General features: G+C 39.9%; 1 protein-coding gene across 2 annotated transcripts in view; it reads right to left on the bottom strand.

Annotated features, from left to right (window-relative positions):
* The window catches only part of LOC109913364 (nucleolar protein 4-like), a 336,959-nt gene that overhangs the window by 131,098 nt on the left and 181,451 nt on the right, over positions 1 to 24,410 (bottom strand). For both annotated transcript variants that reach the window (XM_048596355.1, XM_048596356.1), the window contains exon 6: positions 19,554 to 19,858. In XM_048596355.1, the coding sequence (XP_048452312.1) occupies positions 19,554 to 19,858 (305 nt within the window). The remainder of the gene's footprint in view (positions 1 to 19,553; positions 19,859 to 24,410) is intronic.

Genomic DNA, 24,410 nt, shown 5'->3' with positions numbered 1-24,410 from the left:
TTTTTTCTAAAAGCTTTCCGATCATTGAGGTTAAACTCACTATCTTGTAACATTTGGTTTTATTCTTAGAACAGTGGCATATTATTTGTAATTCGGCAATTCTTTGGAATTCTCTCTCAATGTAAAGAAGATTGGAAGATTATGACCGATGCTTCTCCAATTTCCACTGTTCCCTCAATAACCTTGGATGCACTTGATTCAATCCTGATGACTGAATTTAAAAAAAAGTTCAAAACCTTGAAGTCTTTTAATATAGTAAAAAAGAAATGTTTTCCTAGGAATTAGACTAATTGGATCAGTCTTTCAAAGAGCCAAGGTAGATTGAACAGGCTCCTTCTGTGCTATCTCATTCTGATCTATGGCTCTAATACTGTATGTAAGGTGGGAAAATTATGGAGATCACTTTTTTGGCAGGGGATAGAAAGAGATCATGGGTTAGAGACTGTAGATCAGAGATTACTGGGAGGGGGGCTGTAAATGCTGGAGGTAGAGGGAATTTTTGTTTGTGGCTATATTGACAATTAAGTCTGCTGTTTTGTCCTGTATGGTGTCAAGCTTCTTGAGTATTATTGTAGTTGCAAATTGGAGTATTCCATTAACTTACAACTTGTACCTTATAAATGGATGACAAGCTTTGGGAGTTAAGAAGTGAGTTACTCGCTGAAGGATTCCTAGCCTCTGACCAGCTCTTGTATCACCGTACGGCTAGTCCAGTTCAGTTTCTAGCCAATGATAATCCCCAGGATGTTGATAGTGGGGGAATTCAGTGATGATACGGTCATTGAATGTGAAGAACGGCAGTTATATTCTCTCTTGTTGGGTATCGTCATTATCTGATACTTACGTGGCCTAAATCTTATCTGCAATTTGTCAGTCCAGACTTGGATATTGCTGGATTCGGTACAGGCAGCTTCAGTATCTGAGGAATTGCAAATGATGCTGAAAATTGTGCAACCATTAGCAAAAATCCACACTTCTGACTTCATGATGGAGGGAAGATCACTGATGATCCAGCTAAAGATGGTTGGTCTAGGACAGTACACTGAGAAACTCCTGCAGTGATGTTCGGGAGCTGAGATGACTGATGAGATGATGCTTGCCAGGATTCATTGATGCCAAACCTGGTCAGAAGCAGCCTTGATGGTACAGAAGCTTATTTAAATGTCATGATTAGTGACCTGCCTGTCAAGATTAAATTACTTAATGAGCCCAGACCCACGTAGTTAAACCTGAAGTAGCGTGCTTACAGTGGGTTAAAATTCCATTTCCCAATCTTTTTAATTTAACTTCTCCCATGATATTGTTCAGCACATCCCAGGGACATAGTTAAAATTACCCCCTTTTCCGTCTGCCTCTGCAGTTGTGGTGTTTGCCATTTCAAATGCACCAAACTGCTGTTACATTATTGCACAATATGCGGTCAGTGGACACAATGTTAGCAACAAATTGAGTGGCTGGCAAAAATAAAACAGTCCTTCTTAATCCAGTACCATAACACAAGCAGCAGCATTGTGGAAATGACAGAGTGCTACATTTTACATAGCACAAAGATTAAGCACAGCACAAATAACAACCTAAACGTTCTGAGCTCATATTGGTCACAGCATACCTTGAAAGATAGAGAATTGTAGGCAATGTGTCAGTGATTTTCCAGTTTCTGCTAGCTGAGAGGAAAGGGTTCTACCACTGGAGTCAACTTGGAAACATTATACAGCCATTTCATTACTTTTTACAATAAAATCTTTAAACTCTGGATTCTTTGTTTATTTTTGAAGCTTTCCTCATTGAAGGCATTCATTAGGAATAGTTGTTTAAAATATAAAGTCTATGAGTAATGCTTTGGTATGTGAAGGAGGAGAAAGATAAGAGGTGTATAATGAAATCAGCTGCAACAGTGTGTGATGAGGAGGAGGTTGGATGTGAAAAGATTGATTAGGTATAATTTCCGCATTTCCGGTGGCCACAGTTTCAGCAGTGATTATTCCATTAAGAGCTATGAGAGTAGGTTGTGAATTTTATGGCAAGCAACTCTCTTCCCAACTCCCCTGTTCATCACCTACAGAGTGTGATGGATTATTCTATTTGCCTGGATGTGTGCAACTTCAACAACAGTCATAGAATCTGAGAATCCCTACAAAGCGGAAAGAGGCCCATTGATTCTGCACCGATCTTCCGAAGACAAAACTCTCATCCAGACCCAGATCCAGACCACACCCTTTCCCCATGACCTCAAATTTAGCATGTCTAATCCAGCTAACCTGCACATCTTTGGATTTTGGGAGGAACTCGAAGCACACAGCAGAAATGGATGCAGACACAGGGACAACATGCAAACTCCACACAGACAGAATTGAACCCGGATCCCTGGCACTGTGAGACAGCAATGCTAACCACTGAGCCACTGTGCCACACACCAGTTGAGAAGCTCAACGCCATCCAGGACTAAGCAACTGGCATACCGTTCACCTCCTTAAAACATTTCACACCCTCCACGCATACAGTGGTAGCAGTGTGTACCAAGAGGCACTGCAGCAACTAACCAACTGTTCTTCATCAGTGCCACCCAAACTTAGAACAAATTGAGTAGCAGTTTTAGGGGAACACATGCAACTGGTAGAAGTAGTGTACAGACCCCCAAACAGTAGCCACTCTGTGGAAAAGGCTATCATTGACAAATAAATAATTGGAAGCATGTAAAAAGAATACAGCAGTAATAATGGGAGATTTTAATCTTCATGTTTACTGGGTTAATCAAATTGTAAAGCGTAGCTACAACCATGAAATCATAGAATGCATTAGGAATAGCTTCCTAGAGCAATACATCATGGAGCCAACCAGAGAGCAAGCTATCTTGGATCTGGTAATGGGTAATGTGGCAGATCTAATCAACGACCTCCGATTAAAAGATCCCCTAGGAAGTAGTGATCATAAAATTAAGTTTGAAGGTGAGAAACTTGCATTGGAAGCAACTGTTATTAGATGTGCCTTTAAGAAGGATTTGTTCTGTCATGTTTCTTTTGAAAGTAAGTGTTTTTAACTTGGAGCTGAGCTGTCTATTCTCAGCCTAGCAATGTGGCTTGCTTTGGTATTTTTTAAAAGCAAACTAAAGAAGCATGAGTGGGTGGAGTCAAGAACACACAGACCCAGAATTTGCAGGTTTTGCTTTTCATTTGGTGAACTGGGATTTTGGAGGAAGGTCCAGCTCTTTGCTACTGTAAAAGCTTGAGTTCTTTCTTTTCTGCTTTTGAGACTTTCTCCTTTCTTCTGGTCTGGAGATCAAGTAAGGGAGATTTATTTTGCTGAATTTGCCTTTGCCAAGGGTATTTATAGGGTGCTGCTATATTGGAACAGCTAATCAATAGTAGTTAAATAATCTATTATTCTGTTAAATTGTCCAATGGAGTTAAGATATTCCGATGCTTCTTTGTTTGTATTTTAACTATGCTGTATGAATAAAGTGTGTTTTGCTTCAAGCCTAATAGTTTGACCAATAAATTACATCCAGAACACAATGACTGACACTTGCATTTAAAAGTAAGAAAATATTGGGACCTAGGTATTTTCTTAATATATTTTTTGAGGGGGAGGGGTTAGTCTGGTCCATAGTGCAACTGTGTTTGACTTAAATAAAGGGAATTACAATGAAATGAGGATAGTGTTGACTAAGGAAAACTGGGTGGATAGATTAGCAAGAATGACAGTACGCAAACAGTGGCAGACATTTAAGGAAGTAATTCATGACTCTCAGAAATCAGAAAGGAGGAAAGATTGATTCTAAGAGAGGGATAACCAACAATGGCTAACCAAGGAAGTTAAGAAGAGTATTAAGTTGAAAGAAAAAGCAAAAGAAGAGGCCAAGAGCCCTGAAGACTGGGATAAATTCCGAATCAAAATAGAATCATCATGGAATCCCTGCATTGTGGAAACAGGTCATTCCACATTGACTCTGCAAATAGCATCCCACCCAGACTCGCCCCCTCTCTACCCTATCCCTGTAACCTTGTATTTCCCATGGTTAATAAAGATAGAGCAAACAAACTATAAGGGCAAACTGGTGAGGAACATAAAAATTGACCATAACAGTTCTTCAAATATATAAAAAGGAGCGAAGTCAAAGTGAACATAGACCCCTTAGAAAATGAATCTGGGGAGATGGTTTTGGGGAACAAGGAAATGGTAGAGGAGTTAGACAGATACTTTGCACCTTTACAGTGGAAGATACTTTGAATATTCCAGGGTTACAGGGAAAGGGCAGGAAAATGGATGTGAAGAATGTTTGATCAGCAATTGAATGGCACAGCAGGCTTGAGGGACCTGTTCCTATGACTTATGGTCTTAACTGCAAATTCCATTCAAGTCACACATCATCATGACTTGGAATGTATCAGCATTCCTTCACTGTCAACGAGCCAATATCTGGAACTTTTTTTTTAAACAGTACTCTGAGTAAGACTATACCAGGTGGCCTGCAATGGCTCAAGGAAGTAACTCACCACCGTATTTTCAAAAGCATTTAAAGACAGGCAACAAATTTTACCTCTACCAGCAATGCTAACGTCTCATAAAGCGTAAATCCTGAGTTTGTCTTTACAATATCTTCCATTCTGCTCCCTCTTATAGTAATGCCATCTTTATTGTAAAAAGCATTAAAATAATGTGGCTGGAAAGCACAAGTATACTTACATGTACGCCTTTAATTGATATCCACATTAACATACATTAAATTGATTCAGGGTGTCTGTGGCAGGGAAAATTTTAAGACTAAGGGAAAATTAGTCACATATCAAAATTACAATGCATTCATATACAATTATATACAATTTTTCATAAATTAGTTGAAATACAATTTCACCCTATTGTTACAAGTCATCAGTGTATGAAGCCTTCTTTCTAATGGTGCCTGACAAGTTAAATACGCCTATCAGGGACACAATACAATTCAAGACAAAATTAACTCTGCAGTTTATTCATTCATTGGATATGGATATATCTGGAAAGGCTAGTATTTATTGCCAATTCCTAATATGAGAAGGTAGGTAAATGTCACTATTATGAATACAACTGTGTGTCTAGCCCAACCATTTCAGAGATCGGTTAGGAGTCAGAAACATTGCTGTTCATCTTGAATCATATACAGTGAAGACTGGAAAGGACAGTAAATTGCCCTTCCTAAAAGGATATTAATGAGAGGGATTTTTATGATGATCCGATTGTTACAGATTTACCATTACTGATAACAACTTGTTCTTCCAGAATCACAGAACTGCTGTGTCACAGAATGAGTCTATTTACACTTTGAAGTAGTGATTTACAAGTGCCACTCTCCTGTTTTTTTCCTAACCTTCACATTATTCCTTTTCAGATAATAACACTTGTTCTTGAATAACTCAGTTGAACCCGCCTCCACTACATTCTCAGGCTGTATATTCCAGATCTCAAACAATGCTGCACAAAAATGTTTTCTCCTTATGTATTAAGAACAAGGGAATAATGAAGGACAGGGTATAAAATCACTTAGGTGTGAATGCAGAAGATGTGGTTAGGATTCTCAATGAGAACATTGGTATTAATCTTACAGGTTTTGGCTTACTTGAGTTGTGTCAAGTTTTTTTTAAAGGGTTTTTCACCCTATCTTACCAAAATTGCCACATTAATTCCTATCACAAACCTACAGCATCTCTCACATCTGGTTTCTACCCCATCTTACCATGCTCAATTCCCAAAACAACTTGCCACTCGATGGCTATCTGCCCAAAGACCCATTCCCCAATGCAATCTTTAAAAGTCCCTTGTGCATCTGGACTCGCACTGGCATTCCAAAGCTGCCCTGTTTATTGAAAGACAGAATCAGATCATGTCGGAGAAAGGGAAGATGGCACCACAATTCTCTGACAGACACCTGGAGGTCCAGGTAGACAGGGTGGTGCAAAAAGAAGTTACCTTCTTGCCAGACCATCAGCCGAGGAGACTGACACCACAGTCCATCGGCCTGGTCAGGGCTATCTCCAGAGGAATGGTCAGCAGTTCTGCAAGAAGTTCAATGATCTTCTTTGTTCAGCCAGGATTAGTGCTACACTCTGCCACCTCATATTCGCTCTATGTCTTCTACTTCACACCTCTCCCAATAACGTTCATGCTCTGGCACTCTTAATGTTGCCTGCAACATCTTCCCTTGCTCATTCTGGTTTTCCCCCTCCAAATCTCTCACACCAATAAACCTATATGCCCTCTGTGCTGCCTCCTCAGTATTTTGTACACCTCATAACCATTCCCCACTTGCACCAGTACTAACAGCCATGCCACCCACCTGCTCAACCATGCTGCATCAGTGCAGTGAATTCTGCAATGTCTGTCTGCATCTATGGACACTTTGGCAGCTGCCATGGACAGACAGGCCCAGCATCCTCAAGGAGATAGGATGCTGCCAGGGGGTATCTAGATGGAGGTGGGACCACATACAGGCCACCTCTGCAAAACCCTTGACATTCCAGAGGTAGCCAAACCATACATCTCCACCCTGCTTACTCTCTCCAATCTTTGGCTGACTGAGGCGAGACAATATGGCTCTGGAAAGAAGACCTTCATCACGGCTGCCTCATCCAGTTGTAACTGCACCCAGGGTTGCCCTACCAACCCTGTAGAGCCAACAGGCTCCACTTCCAAGCAGGCTGCATCCATCACAGATGTGGGACCAGGCACAGTACTAACTCATCCTGTAAGGCCCACAGGCTTCATACTTCAAGTCTCCACCCAACTCTTCTACCTGTGGCTACACCTGCCTACCTTTCCCTCCCAGCCCCTGGCATTTGAGGCGTGGTCATTTACTGCCTCTCCCTTGAGATGTAGGTACATGGTCACTTTTATGAATACAGCTGAGTGTCTAGCCCAACCATTTCAGAGATCAGTTAGGAGTCAATAACATTGTTGTTTATCTTGAATCACATACAGTGCAGACTGGAAAAGATAGCAGATTTCCCTTCCTAAAAGGATATTAATGAAGTGGATTTTTATTCCTGATGCTGATGAGTGCCCTCCCACATTACCGTCTTCCCAACTATGCTTTGGGCACCTTATTTCTCTTAGTGGCTCAATGGTTAGCACTGGTGCCTCACAGCACCAGGGACCCGGGTTCAATTCCATCCTCGGGCAACTGGCTGTGTGGAGTTTGCACATTCTCCCCATATCTGCATGGGTTTACTCCCACAGATCAAAGGTTAGGTGGATTGGCCGTGCTAAATTGCCCACAGTGTCCAGAGATGTGTAGATTAGATGGATTAGCCATGGGAAAAGCAGGGTTATGGGGATAGGGTAGGGAGGTGAGTCTGGGTGGGATGCTCTTTGTAGTGGACTTGTTGGGCCAAATGGTCTGTTTCCACACTCTAGGGGTTCTATGACTCTCTGCTTCTATATGCTACTGCCCAATCCCCTGCAAATTTACTTTAAACATTCACCAACCATTCTAGTAAACCTCTCTGTAAGGATGTTGGTGATTTGAGGTATTCTGGAACTGATTCTAAAGTCCCAAAAGCAAGAAACCTTCCATCCATTACCCTGCTTCATGCCACGTGTTGGCTTTTGCTCTCTTCCTATTTCCACACTCACCAGTGCACGGAACCGGAAACAATCCAGATATGTTAATCTTCAAGACACAAGTTTTTAATTTATTTCTTAACTCCTGAACATCTAATTATAGGACCACAATGCCTGTCCTCTCTGTGCATCAGAACCAATGTGCAGCACAACTCCTAGCTCTCTGTGAAAGCCTTTAACCTGGCACCAGTGAGGCAATGCAACACATCTGACTCACCATAATAGTTATACAAGACACTTTATGTCTTCTTGATTATAGAATCTCCCATAACACACTCCCTGATGTCCTGTAGTGACTATAGTTGCCTTTCAAGGTTGCAAATCCTCAGCTTGAGTTGGGGCAGCTGGAAACATTTCCTATATATGGTAACCCGAGACATTTGAAATGCCCGGAAAGTCCCACATAATGCAGAAATTACAAGCAAATGGGTCACAGATACCCCAGGTCAACAAGCAATTTCAACTAATATCCCTAGACCTGCTCTGAGTTTATAATCTTATTAATTCACTTATTACTGTGGTATTCAGATCTAAAATCTTGATTTCACAGCTCCTAATTTGAAATGAAAACCAGAATTTCAAAGAAAAGATTAAAAAAAACTTGCCAAACAATCACTTACTTGGTTTCCTGTAACATCACACTGCAATTTTTATTTGAGGCTGCCTGCTGGTCTTGCTGTGACTCTTACACACTCACTGCTACTCTCCTGCTTGTCACCGTGCTCTTGCCTCACCCTCTGGTCTGTCAGTGAGACAATCACTCTCTCCACATTCTTTTTCTTACTGCTGTGGTCTCAACACTCTTACTGGGTTCAGAATGATTCAAACACTTTGTCTGCCACTCCTGTTATCTCATTGGTCTCACAGATTTAATTAATTAATTGCTGGAATTTAAACTCCTCAGCTGTCAGTGCAATTTTAACATATGTCCCAGGATCATTAATCCACACCTCTGGAATGCCATTCCATAACATGACCACCTTGATACCAGCTTCATACATGCAAGGTGGGGTATGTTTGATTTTCTCTTTCTCATTATTCTAAAAAGTAAACCAGGTTTTCACACATGGCTTTGGGTAATATGAAACAGTTTCATATTTTAGAGTGGTTATTATGTATGCACACACATTTCGAGTAACATTTTGTATAAATATTACTGCTTTCCTTGTTGTAATTAATCACATAGAACCAGTAGGAATCACTTAGAAAAGGTGCAGCACAGTAAAAAAGCCATTTGGCCTAACATATCTGCACCAGCTGAAAAGGGAAAAAAGAATTAGCTGTCCATTCTAATTCCATCTTCCAGCGTTTGTCCAGTACACTTGCAGGTGACAGCACTTGTGACACAGATTTAGATGCCTTTTAAATGCGTTGAGAGTTTGTGCATCCACCATCAAACCAGACAGCAAATTCCAGACAACTACCACCTTCTGGTTGCAAAAGGTTTCTCCTCACATATTCTCCACTTCTTAAACAAATCACCCCATAGCTGTGATTCTTTGGTTTTTGTTTGGGAAGCTAATTACTGGCACATTTTGCAACCTTTAGGGGATAAAATTGTGACTCTTGCATGTTAAGAAGCAGTTAATAGTTACAAATTGTGTCTACATTCCTGAAATATGGTCTAGGTAGATAAGATTCACTGCCTGCCTTGCGGACTTACAGAACTACCAGCAGAAATTTCACCTTCTGAGCTACTCCTATTGGTATGTGCCTTGTCAGAATCAGAAAAGTCTTTCAATTCTTTGAACAGATACATTTCATTTAAGAAATTGTGTTTGAGGAAAAAATATTTTGGTAAAAGCAAGGTATAAATTGGAAAAATATCAGCTCATGGGGAGGTTTAGCACCTTTGACAAAATACAGAATTCAGGCAGTTGAATTATTCTTTGACTGCTGGACTCTCTGATCATTTTACTTCTATACTATTCAAACTTGAATTGGCAATGCATCATATACAAGATGCTTTATGTGAAAAATTTGGCTAACACCAAGCCGAATTTTGGATAACTAAACTTGAATGTTAATAGAAACTGGGATTTGATGGTACCTTCAAACTCTAAATGATCAGAGAGTCCAGCAGTGCTGCACAAGTATTTTTCTCATCACCAACATTATATTTTGCCTCATTGGTCAGAACATTTGTGTGTATGAGTTGGGATGTCTGTTGCGGCTATACAGGACATTGTTGAGGCCACTTTTAGAATACTGTGTACAGTTCTGGTTGCCCATCTATAGGAAGGATGTTGTTAAACTTGAGAGGATGCAGAAAAGATTTACAAGAATGTTGCCTGAATTTAAGGGTTTGAGTTATAGAGAGAGTCTGAATAAGCTGGGGCTTTCTTTCCTGGAACATCAGAGGCTGAGGGGTGACCTTAAAGAGGTTTATAAAATCATGAAGGACATGGATAAGGTGAATAGCCAAGGTCTTTTTCCTAGGGTAGGCGAGTCCTAAACTAGAGGGCACAGGTTTAAGGTGAGAGGGGAAAGATTTACAAAGGACCTAAGAGGTAAGTTTTTCACACAGAGTGGTGCATGTATGGAGCAATCTGCCAGAGAAAGTGGTGGAGGCAGGCACATTTACAACATTTAAAAGACATCTGGATGGGTTTACGAATAGGAATGGTTTAGAGAGATATAGGCCAAATGCTGGCAAATGGGAGTAGGTCAGATTGGGATGTCTGGTCAGCACAGATGAGTTGGATCGAAGGGTCTGTTTCCATGCTGTATGACTCAATGACTCTATCTTGGAGGATAGTATGGCATCAAGAAGCTGAGAATTGCATGCAAAAGATGAAACTTCCTTACATTTTTTCCTGGAATTGGGTTATTCAATTCAAACAAAAAAAGTGTTTGTGGTAACTGCAGCCTGCAAGTTATCAAAATTTAGAACTGTATCTATTAACATTTACTACTTGTGGCAGCCAGCTCTTGAATTAGCCCATACTATCACCAACACTTTATGAAAATTGGTACCCTTTATGTTCAGGGGACATAAACTACTTATTTGCCAACAATACAAATTAAAAGCAGACAGGAACCTTGCAAACTTTGAGACTAGATATATAAAATACATGAAGCTGATTTTTCTGCTCCAGTAAATTTGAGTTGAAGATTTGGAGAAACATGTAATCTACTATTATACTTTCTTTAATTGATGGAGTACAATCAATACGGGAACATTATGCAACGTTAATAGTACGTATCTTAAATGCATATGAGTGAAATTTTTTGACAAGTATTTTAAAAAAGATACTAATTCAATTATTTTCAATGAAATGTCAACAGGAAAAGTGAGTCAACTGTGGCTAACAAGAAAGTAGAGACCGTATAAGATTGAAGTAAGAGGCTCATGAAGTTGCCAAAAATTCGGCAATCGATGACCGAGAAACTAACAAAGCAAGGGAGAAGTGCATATGAATGTCAACTAGCTTGAAAGATAAAAACAGACTGTAAAAGTTTCTATAGTGTGTGGAAACAATCAGCAAAGACAAATGTTGGTACATTACAGGCAGAAACAAGAGAATTTACACTGGGAAATGGGGAAGCATCAGAGAAGCTAAATAATTACAAGTAGCAATAAGGAACTGAAATAAATTAATATTAGCAAAAAAAAGGTATTATTGAAGAAATTAATGGTATTGAAGGTTGACAAATCATTGGGACCAGATGATCTCAGAGTTTTGAAACAGTCCTTTCTAGGCACAGTGGTCAGTTTTTATTATGCTACAGATTCTGGAATGGTATCTACAGACTGGAAGGTTGCATATGTAACCAGATACCTTGAAAATGAGGGACAAAGAAAACAGGAAACTAAACACCTGTTAGCCTGCCATCAGGTTGGAAAAAATACTAGAAACTATTTTAGACGATGTTACAACCAAGCACGTGAAAAATAAATGATCTAATTGTGCAGAGTCAACATAGATTTATAAAAGGCAATCATGTTTGACAAACTGTATGCAATGTTTTTAGGTTGTTACTAGCAGATTAACTAAAGGGCAATCACTGGATGTTCAATAAAGTCCCAGACAAGAAGTTAGCAGACAAAATTACAGCACATGGAATATGAGGTAATATATAGATATCCATTGTGGGTTGGTTAACTTAAAGAAAACAGGGATTAGAAATAAATGGGCCATTCTTAAATTGGCAGATTGTGACTACTAGTCGGGTGCTACAAGGTTGAGTACTTGATTGCTAGCTGTTCATAATTCATATCAATAACTTGGAGACCAAATACAAGTTTACAGGTGACACAGACTAGGTGGGGATGTGTGTTTTGAGGATGATCAAAGAATATTCAAGGAGATTTGGACAGGCTGAGTCAATGAACTGCATCTGAAAAAGATCCCAGTGACAACCACAGGAGTGTGATGACATGGAACTATGTGCACCAGGACGCCAAACTTGAAGCAATGTGGATCATTTCATTTCTTATCTTTCTTTTAACACAAAGTCTTTTTATAAAGTTGATGTCTGCATAAATGGTTTCCTCTTTTTTTCTTTATCTAATGGATGTGTCTAGTTATTTACAAGGATTGATACTTATGCTACCATATTTCAAACAGTGTGCTAATCAGTAGAGCATCTTTGGTGAATATGCCTTGACTTTATAATTAATAACTAATTTTGTTGTTTATTAAAGAAAACTGGCTGATTTTTTTAAACTTTTGCAACAATTATAAACAAACAAATACAAGGTATGTAATTAGCTACATCAGTAACTGGGTAAAACATTTAAATATATGATGTGACCAGTGGCACAGCAGAACTAGAAAAAAGACTATGCACTCCTCCAACCTCAACTGTAATAAATGCCTTATTTGGAAAGGAGCAGGCGAGGTGAGGACCCCAAGATAGGCAGTCAGCATCACTGAGTACAGTACTCAAGATGAGGGTAAGTTTTTATGGAAAGTTAACATTTAATCTAAGGATAACAAGTAGGTTTCAGAGTTATGGAACAGCAAGTCAGTGCGAACAAGTGGAGAGTAATCCTGTCTTCTACCTTTACATACCACTGCATCTATGTGATAGCCCAACATTCACAACTGAGGTAGAAGCAGAAAGCTGACTGCTATGCCCTGTTGGCTGTGATGAATTTGACAGATGTCCTATGGGCATGCAGAGCCTACAAGCACTGATGGAGGAGTACCAGATTTAGACTAGCCTGCCTCATACTGGGATCACAAGAAGGAGGGAGTTGGAGAGAGAGGGCACCTCTGGACTATCCTGAATTGAACTTCCAGCTGACATTCTTTTTTCCTATGAATGCCTGCTTGTCCATCCCATTTTGCTTGAGATGACAAGCCACATGGAGTAAGTTTAAAGTGCTGCCTCTCCTTTTCGCTTTGGCATTGATGGTCTGCACTTAAGTTATAGCAATGGATTTCATGTTCAAGCATATATCCAGCAGTAACTGAGTATACCACAGGATCACGGTCTTGAAGACAACCACAGCCTCTTCTTTAGAAGCAGGCAAAAGGCCTTCCTACCCCACCCATCCCGCAAAATTGCAGACCGTTTCAAGGCAAGAAAGTCACCTTGCAAATTTTACAAGCATCCAACTGTCGACCTGATAGTGGGGAATTGTAAAATTGTAAAATTTTGCACTTTGCTTATTTAATTTCAATGAAGTTCGTTGCAACCATTCACATGCCGAGAGTGACCTTTACAAAACAGCATTTATTCCTATTTCTTTACATATTGCCTGATGTCAGTGTTCAGACTTTTTTTTGAAACAAAGGGATACAATGGCCTTGAGAAAGTCCTAGCACCATTAATTTGCTGTTCCAAAAATTAATCTTTCTGTATCTCCAGAAATACCATTGCATTTACAAAATCCAAATTTCATACTAAGCTAAATATCTTCTATCCTCCCTAAGAATTCAACCCATATTCATTATAATTTCTATGTAAAATTACTTTCTTATTTTGTGAAGATTTGAATATTTATTTTCTTCATCTTCCAATCTAGATAGAACAAACATTGTACTTCGCAGTTGCAATGGTTGGATTTTTACTTAGGAAGGGCTGAGAGCCCACACTCTCAAATAAGCTTTCCCTTTGTTGAGACAGGTGCTCATTAGAAAAAGAAAGTGCTCAATTAAAAGCTTCGCATATTTTACCTCCTAGATCTATTTCGTCAATGACTAAATGTCATTTACAAAAGATAGAGGCGTTAAGAACTTATAGTTTCCATTATTCATACTTTCAAGGTCCAGTTCATTGAAGGTTTTACAGGCTTGTAGTAACAACCATTTTTTAAAAACAAAAACTTGAAGGGGCTTTTTTGTTAAACCAGTTCCAAGCATGCTTTGGCTACTGCAGGGTTCATTGGATATATACAGAGTATATATTGCGTGAATGATCGTGGAAGTGCCATGAGTTGGCAAGGGATTTGTAAGAGGCTATGTATGGGGGGAGTGGGACAAGGTTAGATATGGATACGGTATGGGTAAGACATTTTGAAATTATCTTTCAAAATCTTACCAAATCATAGTTCCTCTGTTAGGCTGGGAATCACAATTCCTTGAGAAGCGGGTCAGACTCCATGAAAATGACAGGGAGCTAAAGAGATATCTACAGCCCCAAATAGAGTAATCTAGTACACACAGTCCAGTGAAAATTGAGGGCACCAGGAATAGGGGCAGAAAGCTTGCAATGAGGTCGCACCTGACATTTTCAAAGGCTTGCAGAGTTTCCACAACTCTGCAAGAAAAAATCAAGCCAATGTCATTAATCCTACAGAAATTAAGAGTTTTGTAGTTCGTAAGTATAAAATCCAGCATTTCTTGAACTTACTGTACTTCATTTCATTTAAATTGGAAGCCCTTGCTTCAGAAGAACAAAGTCTCATTTTCTTAAGCTTGCATTTTGTCAAGGGTACATTTCAATTCCTCCTCCAAAATGAAATTGTAGGTATAAATGATTACACAAAGCAACAACTTAGTTTTTGCCTAGTATTTGTTTTCCTTCAACCTTGCCTGAAAGCTTTTACTTCTTGCTAAAGTGTTCATTCGGAAGTAATCAGAACAGGTGGTACATTCAATCCCATTGAGTTCCCACTTCTAGGTTACCAAACCTTTCAGCGCAGCCCTCGAGTTTCCAGGAATGAAAAAACTAATCTCATGGTCTATACTTCAGAAGTCTTCAATGAAACAAATACATTTTTAAAAATTATTTTGAACACATTTGTTTTATGAAAATATTGGAAATGACACATTTTCTTCAGTTAACAATCAAGATTGATCAAATGTAGTTTGTTCTCTTCAAAGTTGATGGGTGAAAGAAAGTAGTGCATCACAAGAATGGACACATTGAACAACCAATGGCAGGAGCATGGGAGCAAGGATCATGTAATGAAAGCTCGAGGACAATGTCCAACCAGAGTTGAAAGCCCATCTTCCAGTAGAAGCAGAGTGCAGAGCTGGATGAACACAGCAGGCCAAGCAGCATCACAGGAGCAGAAAGGCTGACGTTTCGGGCCTAGAGACTTCATCAGAAATGGGGGAGGGGAAGGGGGTTCTGAAATAAATAGGGAGAGAGGGGGAGGCGGATAGAAGATGGATAGAGGAGAGGATAGGTGGAGAGGAAACAAACAGGTCGAAGAGGCGGGGATGGTGCCAGTAAAGGTGAGTGTAGGTGGGGAGTTAGGGAGAGGATAGGTCAGCCCAGGGAGGACGGACAGGTCAAGGGGGTGGGATGAGGTTAGTAGGTAGGAGATGGGGGTGCAGCTTGAGGTGGGAGGAGGGGATAGGTGGGAGGAAGAACAGGTTAGGGAGGCGAGGACGAGCTGGACTGGTTTTGGGATGCGGTAGGGGGAGGGGAGATTTTGAAGCTTGTGAAATCCACATTGATACCATTGGGCTGCAGGGTTCCCAAGCGGAATATGAGTTGCTGTTCCTGCAACCTTCGGGTGGCATCGTTGTGGCACTGCAGGAGGTCCAGGATGGACATGTCGTCTGAGGAATGGGAGGGGGAGTTGAAATGGTCCGCGACTGGGAGGTGCAGTTGTTTATTGCGAACCGAACATAGGTGTTCTACAAAGCGGTCCCCGAGCCTCCGCTTGGTTTCCCCGATGTAGAGGAGGCCACAACGGGTACAGCGGATGCAGTATACCACATTGGCAGATGTGCAGGTGAACATCTGCTTGATGTGGAAAGTCTTCTTGGGGCCTGGGATGGGGGTGAGGGAGGAGGTATGGGGGCAGGTTTCGCACTTCCTGCGGTTGCAGGGAAAAGTGCCGGGTGTGGTGGGGCTGGATTTCACAAGCTTCAAAATCTCCCCTCCCGCTACCGCATCCCAAAACCAGGCTTGGCCTGCTGTGTTCATCCAGCTCTGCACCTTGTTGTCTCGGATTCTCCAGCATCTGCAGTTCCTACTATTTCTGGTAGAAACACCTGGTTAGTAACAGGAAGCAAATTCTGATCAATTTCCACCCAAACCCCAACCTCCCAGCTCCAAAGATACTCTGGTAATAAAGTAGTAAAGCCAAGGACAAAGCAACTAATAAACCTGGGACTTTCCTGTTCTGTACGACTCAACTATTAACTCTATAAACTCATTGAACTACCAGGAACTTTCTTCATTTTGCCTCTGATCTGAAAAAATTTCCAATGGATCATTTCCTTTCTGGTGCTCAAACAGAAATCTGCCATGCTGACACAAACCACAGTAAATTTAAGAATAGGGTACCTCATGATTCTGAAAAGTTTGTTTGAATAAAATGAACATTCCACTACTTGGTGCAAACAGAGATACAGCCATGGAAGCATTTAAAAAAATACACCATCACACAAATAATAAAATAATACCAAGAGGCTGAAAAATGGGAACCTTCAAAAATGAGATAATGAGAGTTCAGAGACAGTATGTTCCTATAATGGTGGAGGGCAAGGCTGGTAGGTGAGGGAATGCGAGATGACTACAGAAATTGAGGTTTTAGTCAGCAAAACGAAGGAAGCATATGTCAGGTATAGACAGTAGGGATCGAATGCATCCCTAGAAGAGTATAATGACAGTAGAAGTATTTTTAAAAGGGAAATCAGGAGGGCAAAAAAAGGGGACATAAGATAGCTTTGGCTAATAAGGTTAAGGAAAATCCAAAGGGATTCGACAAATACATTAAGAACAAAAGGGTAATTAAGGACAGAATAGGGCCTCTGAAAGATCAGCAAGGCCACCTATGTGTGGGACTGCAGGAGATGGGGGTAGATACTAAACAAGTATTTTGTATCACTGTTTACTGTGGAGAAGGATATGGAAGATTGAGAACTTGGGGAAATAAACAGCATCTTGAAAAATCTCCATATTACCCAGGTGGTGGTGCTAGACACCTTAAAATGCCTAAAGGTGGATAAATTCCCGGGACCTGATCAGGTGTAGCCGAGAACTCTGTGGGAAGCCAGGGAAGTGATTGCTGGGCCCCTTGTTGAGGTATTTGTATCATCGATAGCCACTGGTGAGGTACCGAAGACTGGAGGCTGGCCAACACAGTGCTACGATTTAAGAAAGGTGGTAAAGAAAAGCCAGGGAACTATTGACCAGTGAGTCTGACATCAGTGGTGGGCAAGTTGTTGGAGGGGACCCTGAGGGACAAGATTTATATGTATTTTTAAAGGAAACGAATGATTAGGGATAGTCAACATGGCTTTTTACATGGGAAATCATGTCTTGCTAACTTGACTCAGTTGTTTGAAAAGGTAACAAATACGATTGATGAAGGCAGAGTAGTGGACATGATCAAAATGGACTTCAGTAAGGCATTCGATAAGGTTCTGCAGATGTAGACTGATTAGCAAGGTTAGATCACATGGAATAGAGGGAGATCTAGCCATTCGGACACAGAACTGGCTCGAAGGTAGAAGACTGAGGGTGGTGGTGGTGGAGAGTTGCTTTTCAGACTGGAGGCCTGATAACAGCGGTGTGCCACAAGGATCAATGCTGGGTCCACTGCTTTTCATTATTTATATAAATGATTTGGACATGAACATAGAAGGTATGGTTAGTAAGTTTGCAGACGACACCAAAATTGAGGTATAGTGGACAGCGAAGAAGGTTACCTCAGAGTACAACGTGACCTTGATCATATGGGCCAATGGGCAGAGAAGTGGGAGGTGGAGTTTAATTTAGATAAATGTGAGGTGATGCATTTTGGAAAAGCAAATCAGGGCAGGACTTATGCACTTAATGGGAAGGTCCTGGGGAGTGTTGCTGAACAAAGTGACCTTGGAGTGCAGGTTCCTTGAAAGTAGAGTTCCAGGTAGACAGGATAGTGAAGAAGGCATTTGGTATGCTTGCCTTTATTGGTCAGGGTCAGAAATCACACGCCACCAGTTTATGGTCCAACAGGTTTATTAGATAACACAAGCTTTCGGAGCCTCAGTCCTTCTTCAGGTGTTAGTGAGAGAGGCAGTGTCAGACACAGAATTTATATGTAAAAGATCAAAGGGTCACACCATTGGTGAAGATGTTCTAAACAAAACTGAGATGCCGTTAAATCGTTAATCAGTTAGAAGGTTTTAATTGATTAATATGTATATGTAAATCCCTGAATTCCTTTCAAGTCACAGTCCTGAGACAGCTAAAGGTTTTATGAGTGTAAAGAAGAGGTGACATTTTAGGTCAGACAATGCATGTTAGATGTGACACCTTGTTTAGAATCTGTTTGTGTTTTAGTTTGTAGTCAGACTGGTTGTATTTCTAAAGTAGGAATTTATAAAACACCATATTGACTGACTGTCTATAAATTATGTGCTTTTTGAACAAAATAAAATGTATCTGCACATACAAATTCACTTCATAGATTGTGTGTGTGTGTGTGTGTGTGTGTGTGCGTGCGCGTGTGTGCGTGCGCGTGTGTGTGCGTGCGTGAGAGTGTGAGAGAGAGAGAGAGAGTGTGCGCGTATGTGCAAGGGCGGGGAAAGAGAGAGTGTGTGTTTGTGTATGCGTGTGTGACAGAGAGTGTGTTTGAGTGTGTGTGAGAGAATGTGCGTGTGTGCTTGTGTGTGTGCATGTGTGTGTGAGGGGGGTAGAGAGTTTATTGATCAGTGCATTGAGTGCAGGAGTTGGGAGGTCATGTTGCAGCTGTACAGGACATCGGTTATGCCACTTTTGGAATACTCCATTCAATTCTGGTCTTCCTGCTATTGCAGGGATGTTGCAAAACTTGCAAGGATGTTGCCAGGGTTGGAGGGTTTGAGCTATAGGAAGAGGCTGGATAGGCTGGGGCTATTTTCCCTAGAACATCGAAGGCTGATTTGTGACCTTTAAGATTATGAGGTGCAGGGATAGGGTGAATAGACAAAGTGTTTTCCACAGCGTCAGGGAGTCCAAAACGAGAGGGCATAGGTTTTAAATGAGAGGGGAAAGATTTAGAAGGGACCTAAGGGGCAACATTTTCACACTGAGGGTGGTGCATATATGGAATAAGCTGCCAGAGGAAAGAGTGAAGCTGATACGATTACAACTTTTAAAAGGTATCTGGATGGGTATATGAGTAGGAAGAGTTTAAGAGGGATATAGGCCAAATGCTGGCAAATGAGACTAGATTAATTTAGGATATCTGGTCAGCATGGACGAGTTGGACCGAAGTGTCTGTTTCCATGCTATATATCTTTATGACGCTATGACTGTAAATGGTCTTAAAAATCTGTAACGGAAAACAATTTTATATCTGAATTTTTCAGACTGAATGTAAATAGTTATCAGGAAAATACCAACATCTAAAAGAAACTAAACAACTGGCTTTTTATTCAAATCTTCAAAGTAAAACAGATATGTTTAAAAAATAGGATTCCATTGTTGTACCCTTTTTCCTCAGAAGAATTTTAAGGTTATGTTTGGTTTTGAATGTCTGGATGAAGATTGATATTTTTCCATATATGTGGTGGAATTGCTAAGCATATCACAGCTTCAAAATCTAAAAATAAAGTTTGCTGCAACATCTAATCATTTCTTACCTTGCCTCCCAAATCTCTTGAATCTCGCTCCATTTTAATGTCAGTAACCGTGTATTTCATGCGATTTCTTCTTCCATTACTGATGTTTTCTGTGCCATAGTCTGGTGTTATCTGGACGGATAGAGGACTGTCACTTAGGTTTATTGGTTGCTCATCCTGGCCGGCAATGTGGTCTGAATTGGCTGTGCCGTTACCATTTATGTCTCCCATACTTGCATACATCTCCCCGCAGTGGCCTGCCTCTGCAGCACTAGAATTAAGCATCAAGGTCTCATTTCCATTGAAACACTCCACAGATGAATCTTCTGTAAAGACAAAAGTGTCAGACCTTAGGAATTATCTACTTTACTGATCCAAACATTAATCTTCTGCAACATCAGCTGAAGTGTTCTTGATCAAATAGCATGAGGTACAATCAAAAATCATGGGATTGCAACTTAGCTAGAAAACAACTTTGTACTGATGTCAATATTTTCAATAAGCTTTTCAATCTTGAGAATTTATTCTTCTATTTTTTATGCATTCACTGTATGGATAATAAATTTTCCTCACCAATTATGCATCAATCCAATCATAATCAGTATTTTAGGAATCTAATTTATGCCAACACGGCAGTGAAAATACCCCAGGCATGGGACATTACTCACTAACATTGCTTATGTTTGTTTTAAGCCTGTTTATGTAGTGCTTCCCTAAGTTCCAGAAGGAAAGACTGTACCTAGTATCCTCCAATGTTCCTATGCTCGTGAATACCACAATACTCCACCCTCCCCATCCCAACACAGAGGACTTACATCGGTGTTGGTGGCAGCCTACAAGCCCCTCAAGATTCTTTTCACACTCACTGTTTGCAGCTCTTAACTATTATTTGTCTTTCTTTACATTTTCCAATTAACCTGTTCATACATGTTATTACATGCCTTTGGAGGAGGTGGATCTTGAACCCAGGTCTCCTGGCCCATACTACCAGTGCACCATAAGAGGTTTTAAAGCCATTCAGTTTTGATTTACCGGAAGTCAGCCTGCTGCCTCTCACTTCCTTTTTGGATGAATAGTGAGTTAGGGGGATGTAAATGAGGCTTGCTATAAAAATCTACCAAGGCTTTGAATGGAGATTCCCCAACTCCCTCTGACTTTCTGCTGGCGAGAGTATTTCAAACTGGACCCTAATGTGTTGGCAACAAGCTGGTTAACAAGATTTTATTAACAAAGCCAATATATATATAAGGTGCATTGATGGGTACCACCTTTCCTCTCTACAATCACCAGAATAATAACAACAAACTGACTTATTGGCATTACATTTTGTTCCATTGTGTCTCTTTACTTGCCCTGCATTCTGGGGCAAAAATTCTGCTCCTGATATTTGATATAAATTGATATTATTAAAACATGGAATACATACCACTATTATTCTAAAACAACGTTCATGCCATAAGAATAATATATCTAATTTAGTTAAATTAATGGTCATACAAATAGCAACTCTCAAAACTTGAGACTGATATGAATTAAACTAAAAGGGATATCTGTCACAGTAACCCGTAGCTACACACAAGCTCCATGTAAAATGTTACAGTTGTGTATTTCTATGCACTTGCAATATTGTACCAGGTTTTGAAAGGCAACAGATTGCCATGTGTGGTCCCTTCAGTTATTTATTTATGTAGGTCTAAAATAAGTTAGAGTTACAAAGTAACTTATTTCACAATTCGCATGATGATATTATTGCTCATCTTAGTTTCTGGGTTATTGAAGTGAATCTAGTTAGATTCAAATCAACAACTTTCTTGTATTTGGTGCTAAATTTATCTCAATGCAAAAAGGTAGCCTGGAAATTCCACTGAAGCTACCTCATCTCTTGTCATAACCTCATTGGCAGATTGGTGAACTTCTACTGCATTATGTAAACTCAACTTTCTGCCAGTCGTGCACTTTTTAATCGAGGTTTCAAAAACCTTCTGTCAACATTACAGGAAATTACTATGGAATATCTGGACCAAAAACTTTTGGATTATAAAATGTATGTTATATTTGCAAATTCATAACCCTGACCTCTGACATTAACAGAAAGGTGGTGAGTAGGGGGAAGATGTTCGCAAAGGGGAAGCATGAAATTCTATTGAAGGAAAGGTGCCCCTACATTTAATAGTAAAACCTTTCATTACAATTTTTTTAAGATTGTTGCTAAAGGTTGAAACAATGTACATCATCCAAATGTCGTTGTAAAGGAAGCATCATCCTAAAATATCGCACAGCCGATTGAGTACTTTACAAGTATAGTTCACACTGTACTGCAGGAAACACAGCAGAATATTTGTACATTGCAAGCTCTCATATAAATAACAACAAGATAATCTGTTTTTGTTATACTAATTGATGGACAAATATTGGCCAGGATGTCAGCGATAACTCCTTTGTTCTTCAAAAGTTTGCCATAAGATATTTTACATCCACCCGGAAGCAAGTCGGGCCTCAGTTTAGTACTTCATTCCTTGTTACTGCACTAGAGTGCCAGCCTCAATTTGTGTTCTGGTATAAAACTTGAAATTATAGTCTTCTGAAAATTGGCTAAGGGTGAATAACACTGGAGAGGCAAAAGCATGGCTCAAATATTGGTGTGGGACAAGTAAATTCTAAATCATGGGGCAATGTCATCAGCATTGAGAAAAGAGAGAGCTGTTCTGTTGGGATGAGCTTAATTTGAACTATACTGGAATCAAGGTCCTGGATGATTATATAACTGGGATTATGCATAGGATTTTAAGATAATTATTGGAGGTGGTGGGGGGGGGGGCGTGTTCAATTGATGGGAAGTGTAAAAAAATCGAAAAGAAATGGCAGCACGGAGGTGCAGAGTGGTGAAGAGGCAAACGATAATCAAAGTGTGACAGGGAGAGTCAGAAAATGTATGCGGAAGAGTCCAGAAGAAATTAGAACCGGACAGATTAATAAAGGTAAAAAGTCATAGTTTAAGATTATTTAACTGAACACATGCAGCATTTGAAACAAGAAGACAAGTTGGTGATAGACAAGGAGGTGCCATAGCTTTATTAATGAAGGAATCAAAATGAGGTGGTGTGTAGCAATATAGTTGCAATAGATCATGATGTGAAATCAGATTGGGTGTAAGTAAGGAATGGCACCCGAAAGAAGCAACGAGTGGGAGTCACCTAGAGCTCTCAAAAAGTTGCTTCTCTGTAGGACAAAGTATGAATCTGCAAATAATGGAGGTGTGTAAGAACAGCACTATAATTGTCATGGTTTATTTTAATCTGCATTTTGACTGGACAAATCAGATAACTAAGGGTAATGCAGATGATGAATTTCTAGAGCGGATCAAGGATTGCTCCTTCCAGAAATACGTTGCATAATCTACCCAAGAACAGGAAATTGTAAATCCAGTCATGTGAAATGAGGTAGGATTAATAAGAGATCTAATAGTTAAGGATCCTCTACAGCGTAGTGATTACAACATGGTAGAATTCCAAATTCAGTTTCAGGCAGATAACTCGGGTCTGAAACCAATGTCCACAACTTAAATAAGGGCAGTTACTGAGGTATGAAGAAAGAGTTGTCTCAAGTGGGCTGGGAAAATAGAAAAAGTAGAAAGTCAATGGATGAGCAGTGGTAGACATTTAAGCAGATATTCCATAATGCTCAGTGAAAAAAAATCCAGTCAAAAACAACGACTAGATGAGAAAGATGAACCACATAGCGTTAACAAGGGCAGTCAGCTACAATACAAAATAAAAACGGCACACAAAATGGCAAGAAATAACGACAGGCCAAAATATTGGTATCCTTTGGAACCAGCAGCAGATAACCCAAAATGTAATACAGAGGGGGAGAATTGATGGTGAAAGTAAATCGGCAAGAAGTATAAAAACAAACAGCAAGACTTCTACTGATTTCTGAAAAGAGAAACTTAAAATAAAGAGCAGGACTCTTGGAGAGTGCAATGGGGGGGATTGATAACATGTAACAGAGAAATGGCAGACCATTTAAACTAATATTTTGCATCAGTCACTTTAAAAATCCCAAAAATAACAGATAAGCAAGATGCCAATTGTGGAAAGATTTTGTAACAGTCTCTATCATAAGGAACAAAGTATTTGACAACCTAATTAGACTAAAGGCAGATCAGTTGCCAATCCCTGATGTCCAGTATCCAAGGATTTTAAAGAAAGGAGCTACAGATATAATGGAAATGTTGGTTGAAATATAAATATTGTGGAATGCACTGGATTCCAGGAGAGTTCCAGTGGATTGGAAAATTGCTAAAGTAGTACCCCTGCTCACAAAGGAAAGAAGACAGAAAGCAGGCAACTATAGTTCAGTTAACCTAACATCTATCATTGAGAAAATGCTAGAGTCCATTATTAAGGAAGAAATAGCAGACATTTAAAGTACTTAATGTAATCAAATACAGAGAACATGGTTTTGTGGAAAAGAAATCAGATTTGACAAATGTGCCAGAGCTCTTTGGGGTTACAAGAAAGACTTGAAAGAGGGGTAGCAGTAGATGTGTTTTGGATTTCCAGAAGGAATTCACTACGGTGCCACATTAAAGGTTACTGTGCAAGATAGGTTAGCATTGATTGAGAATTAGTTCACAAACAGAAGACAGAGTTTCGATTTATGGGTCTTTTTGGCTTGGAAAGATATAAATAGTGGTGTACCACATGGGTCAGTCCTAGGGTTCCAATTTTTTAACTATCTATATTAAGACTTGGAGCAGGTGGCAGGGTGTAATACATCCAAATTTATACACAATATGAAAATAGAAATGGGAGGGCATGTTCGATGAAAACACAAGGAATTTGCAAGGGGTTGTAGATAAATTGAATGAATATG

This window comes from Rhincodon typus, chromosome 4, assembly GCF_021869965.1.
Source record: "Rhincodon typus isolate 14 chromosome 4, sRhiTyp1.1, whole genome shotgun sequence".
NCBI lineage: Eukaryota > Metazoa > Chordata > Chondrichthyes > Orectolobiformes > Rhincodontidae > Rhincodon > Rhincodon typus.
This window is presented reverse-complemented; position numbering and strand designations above follow the sequence as displayed.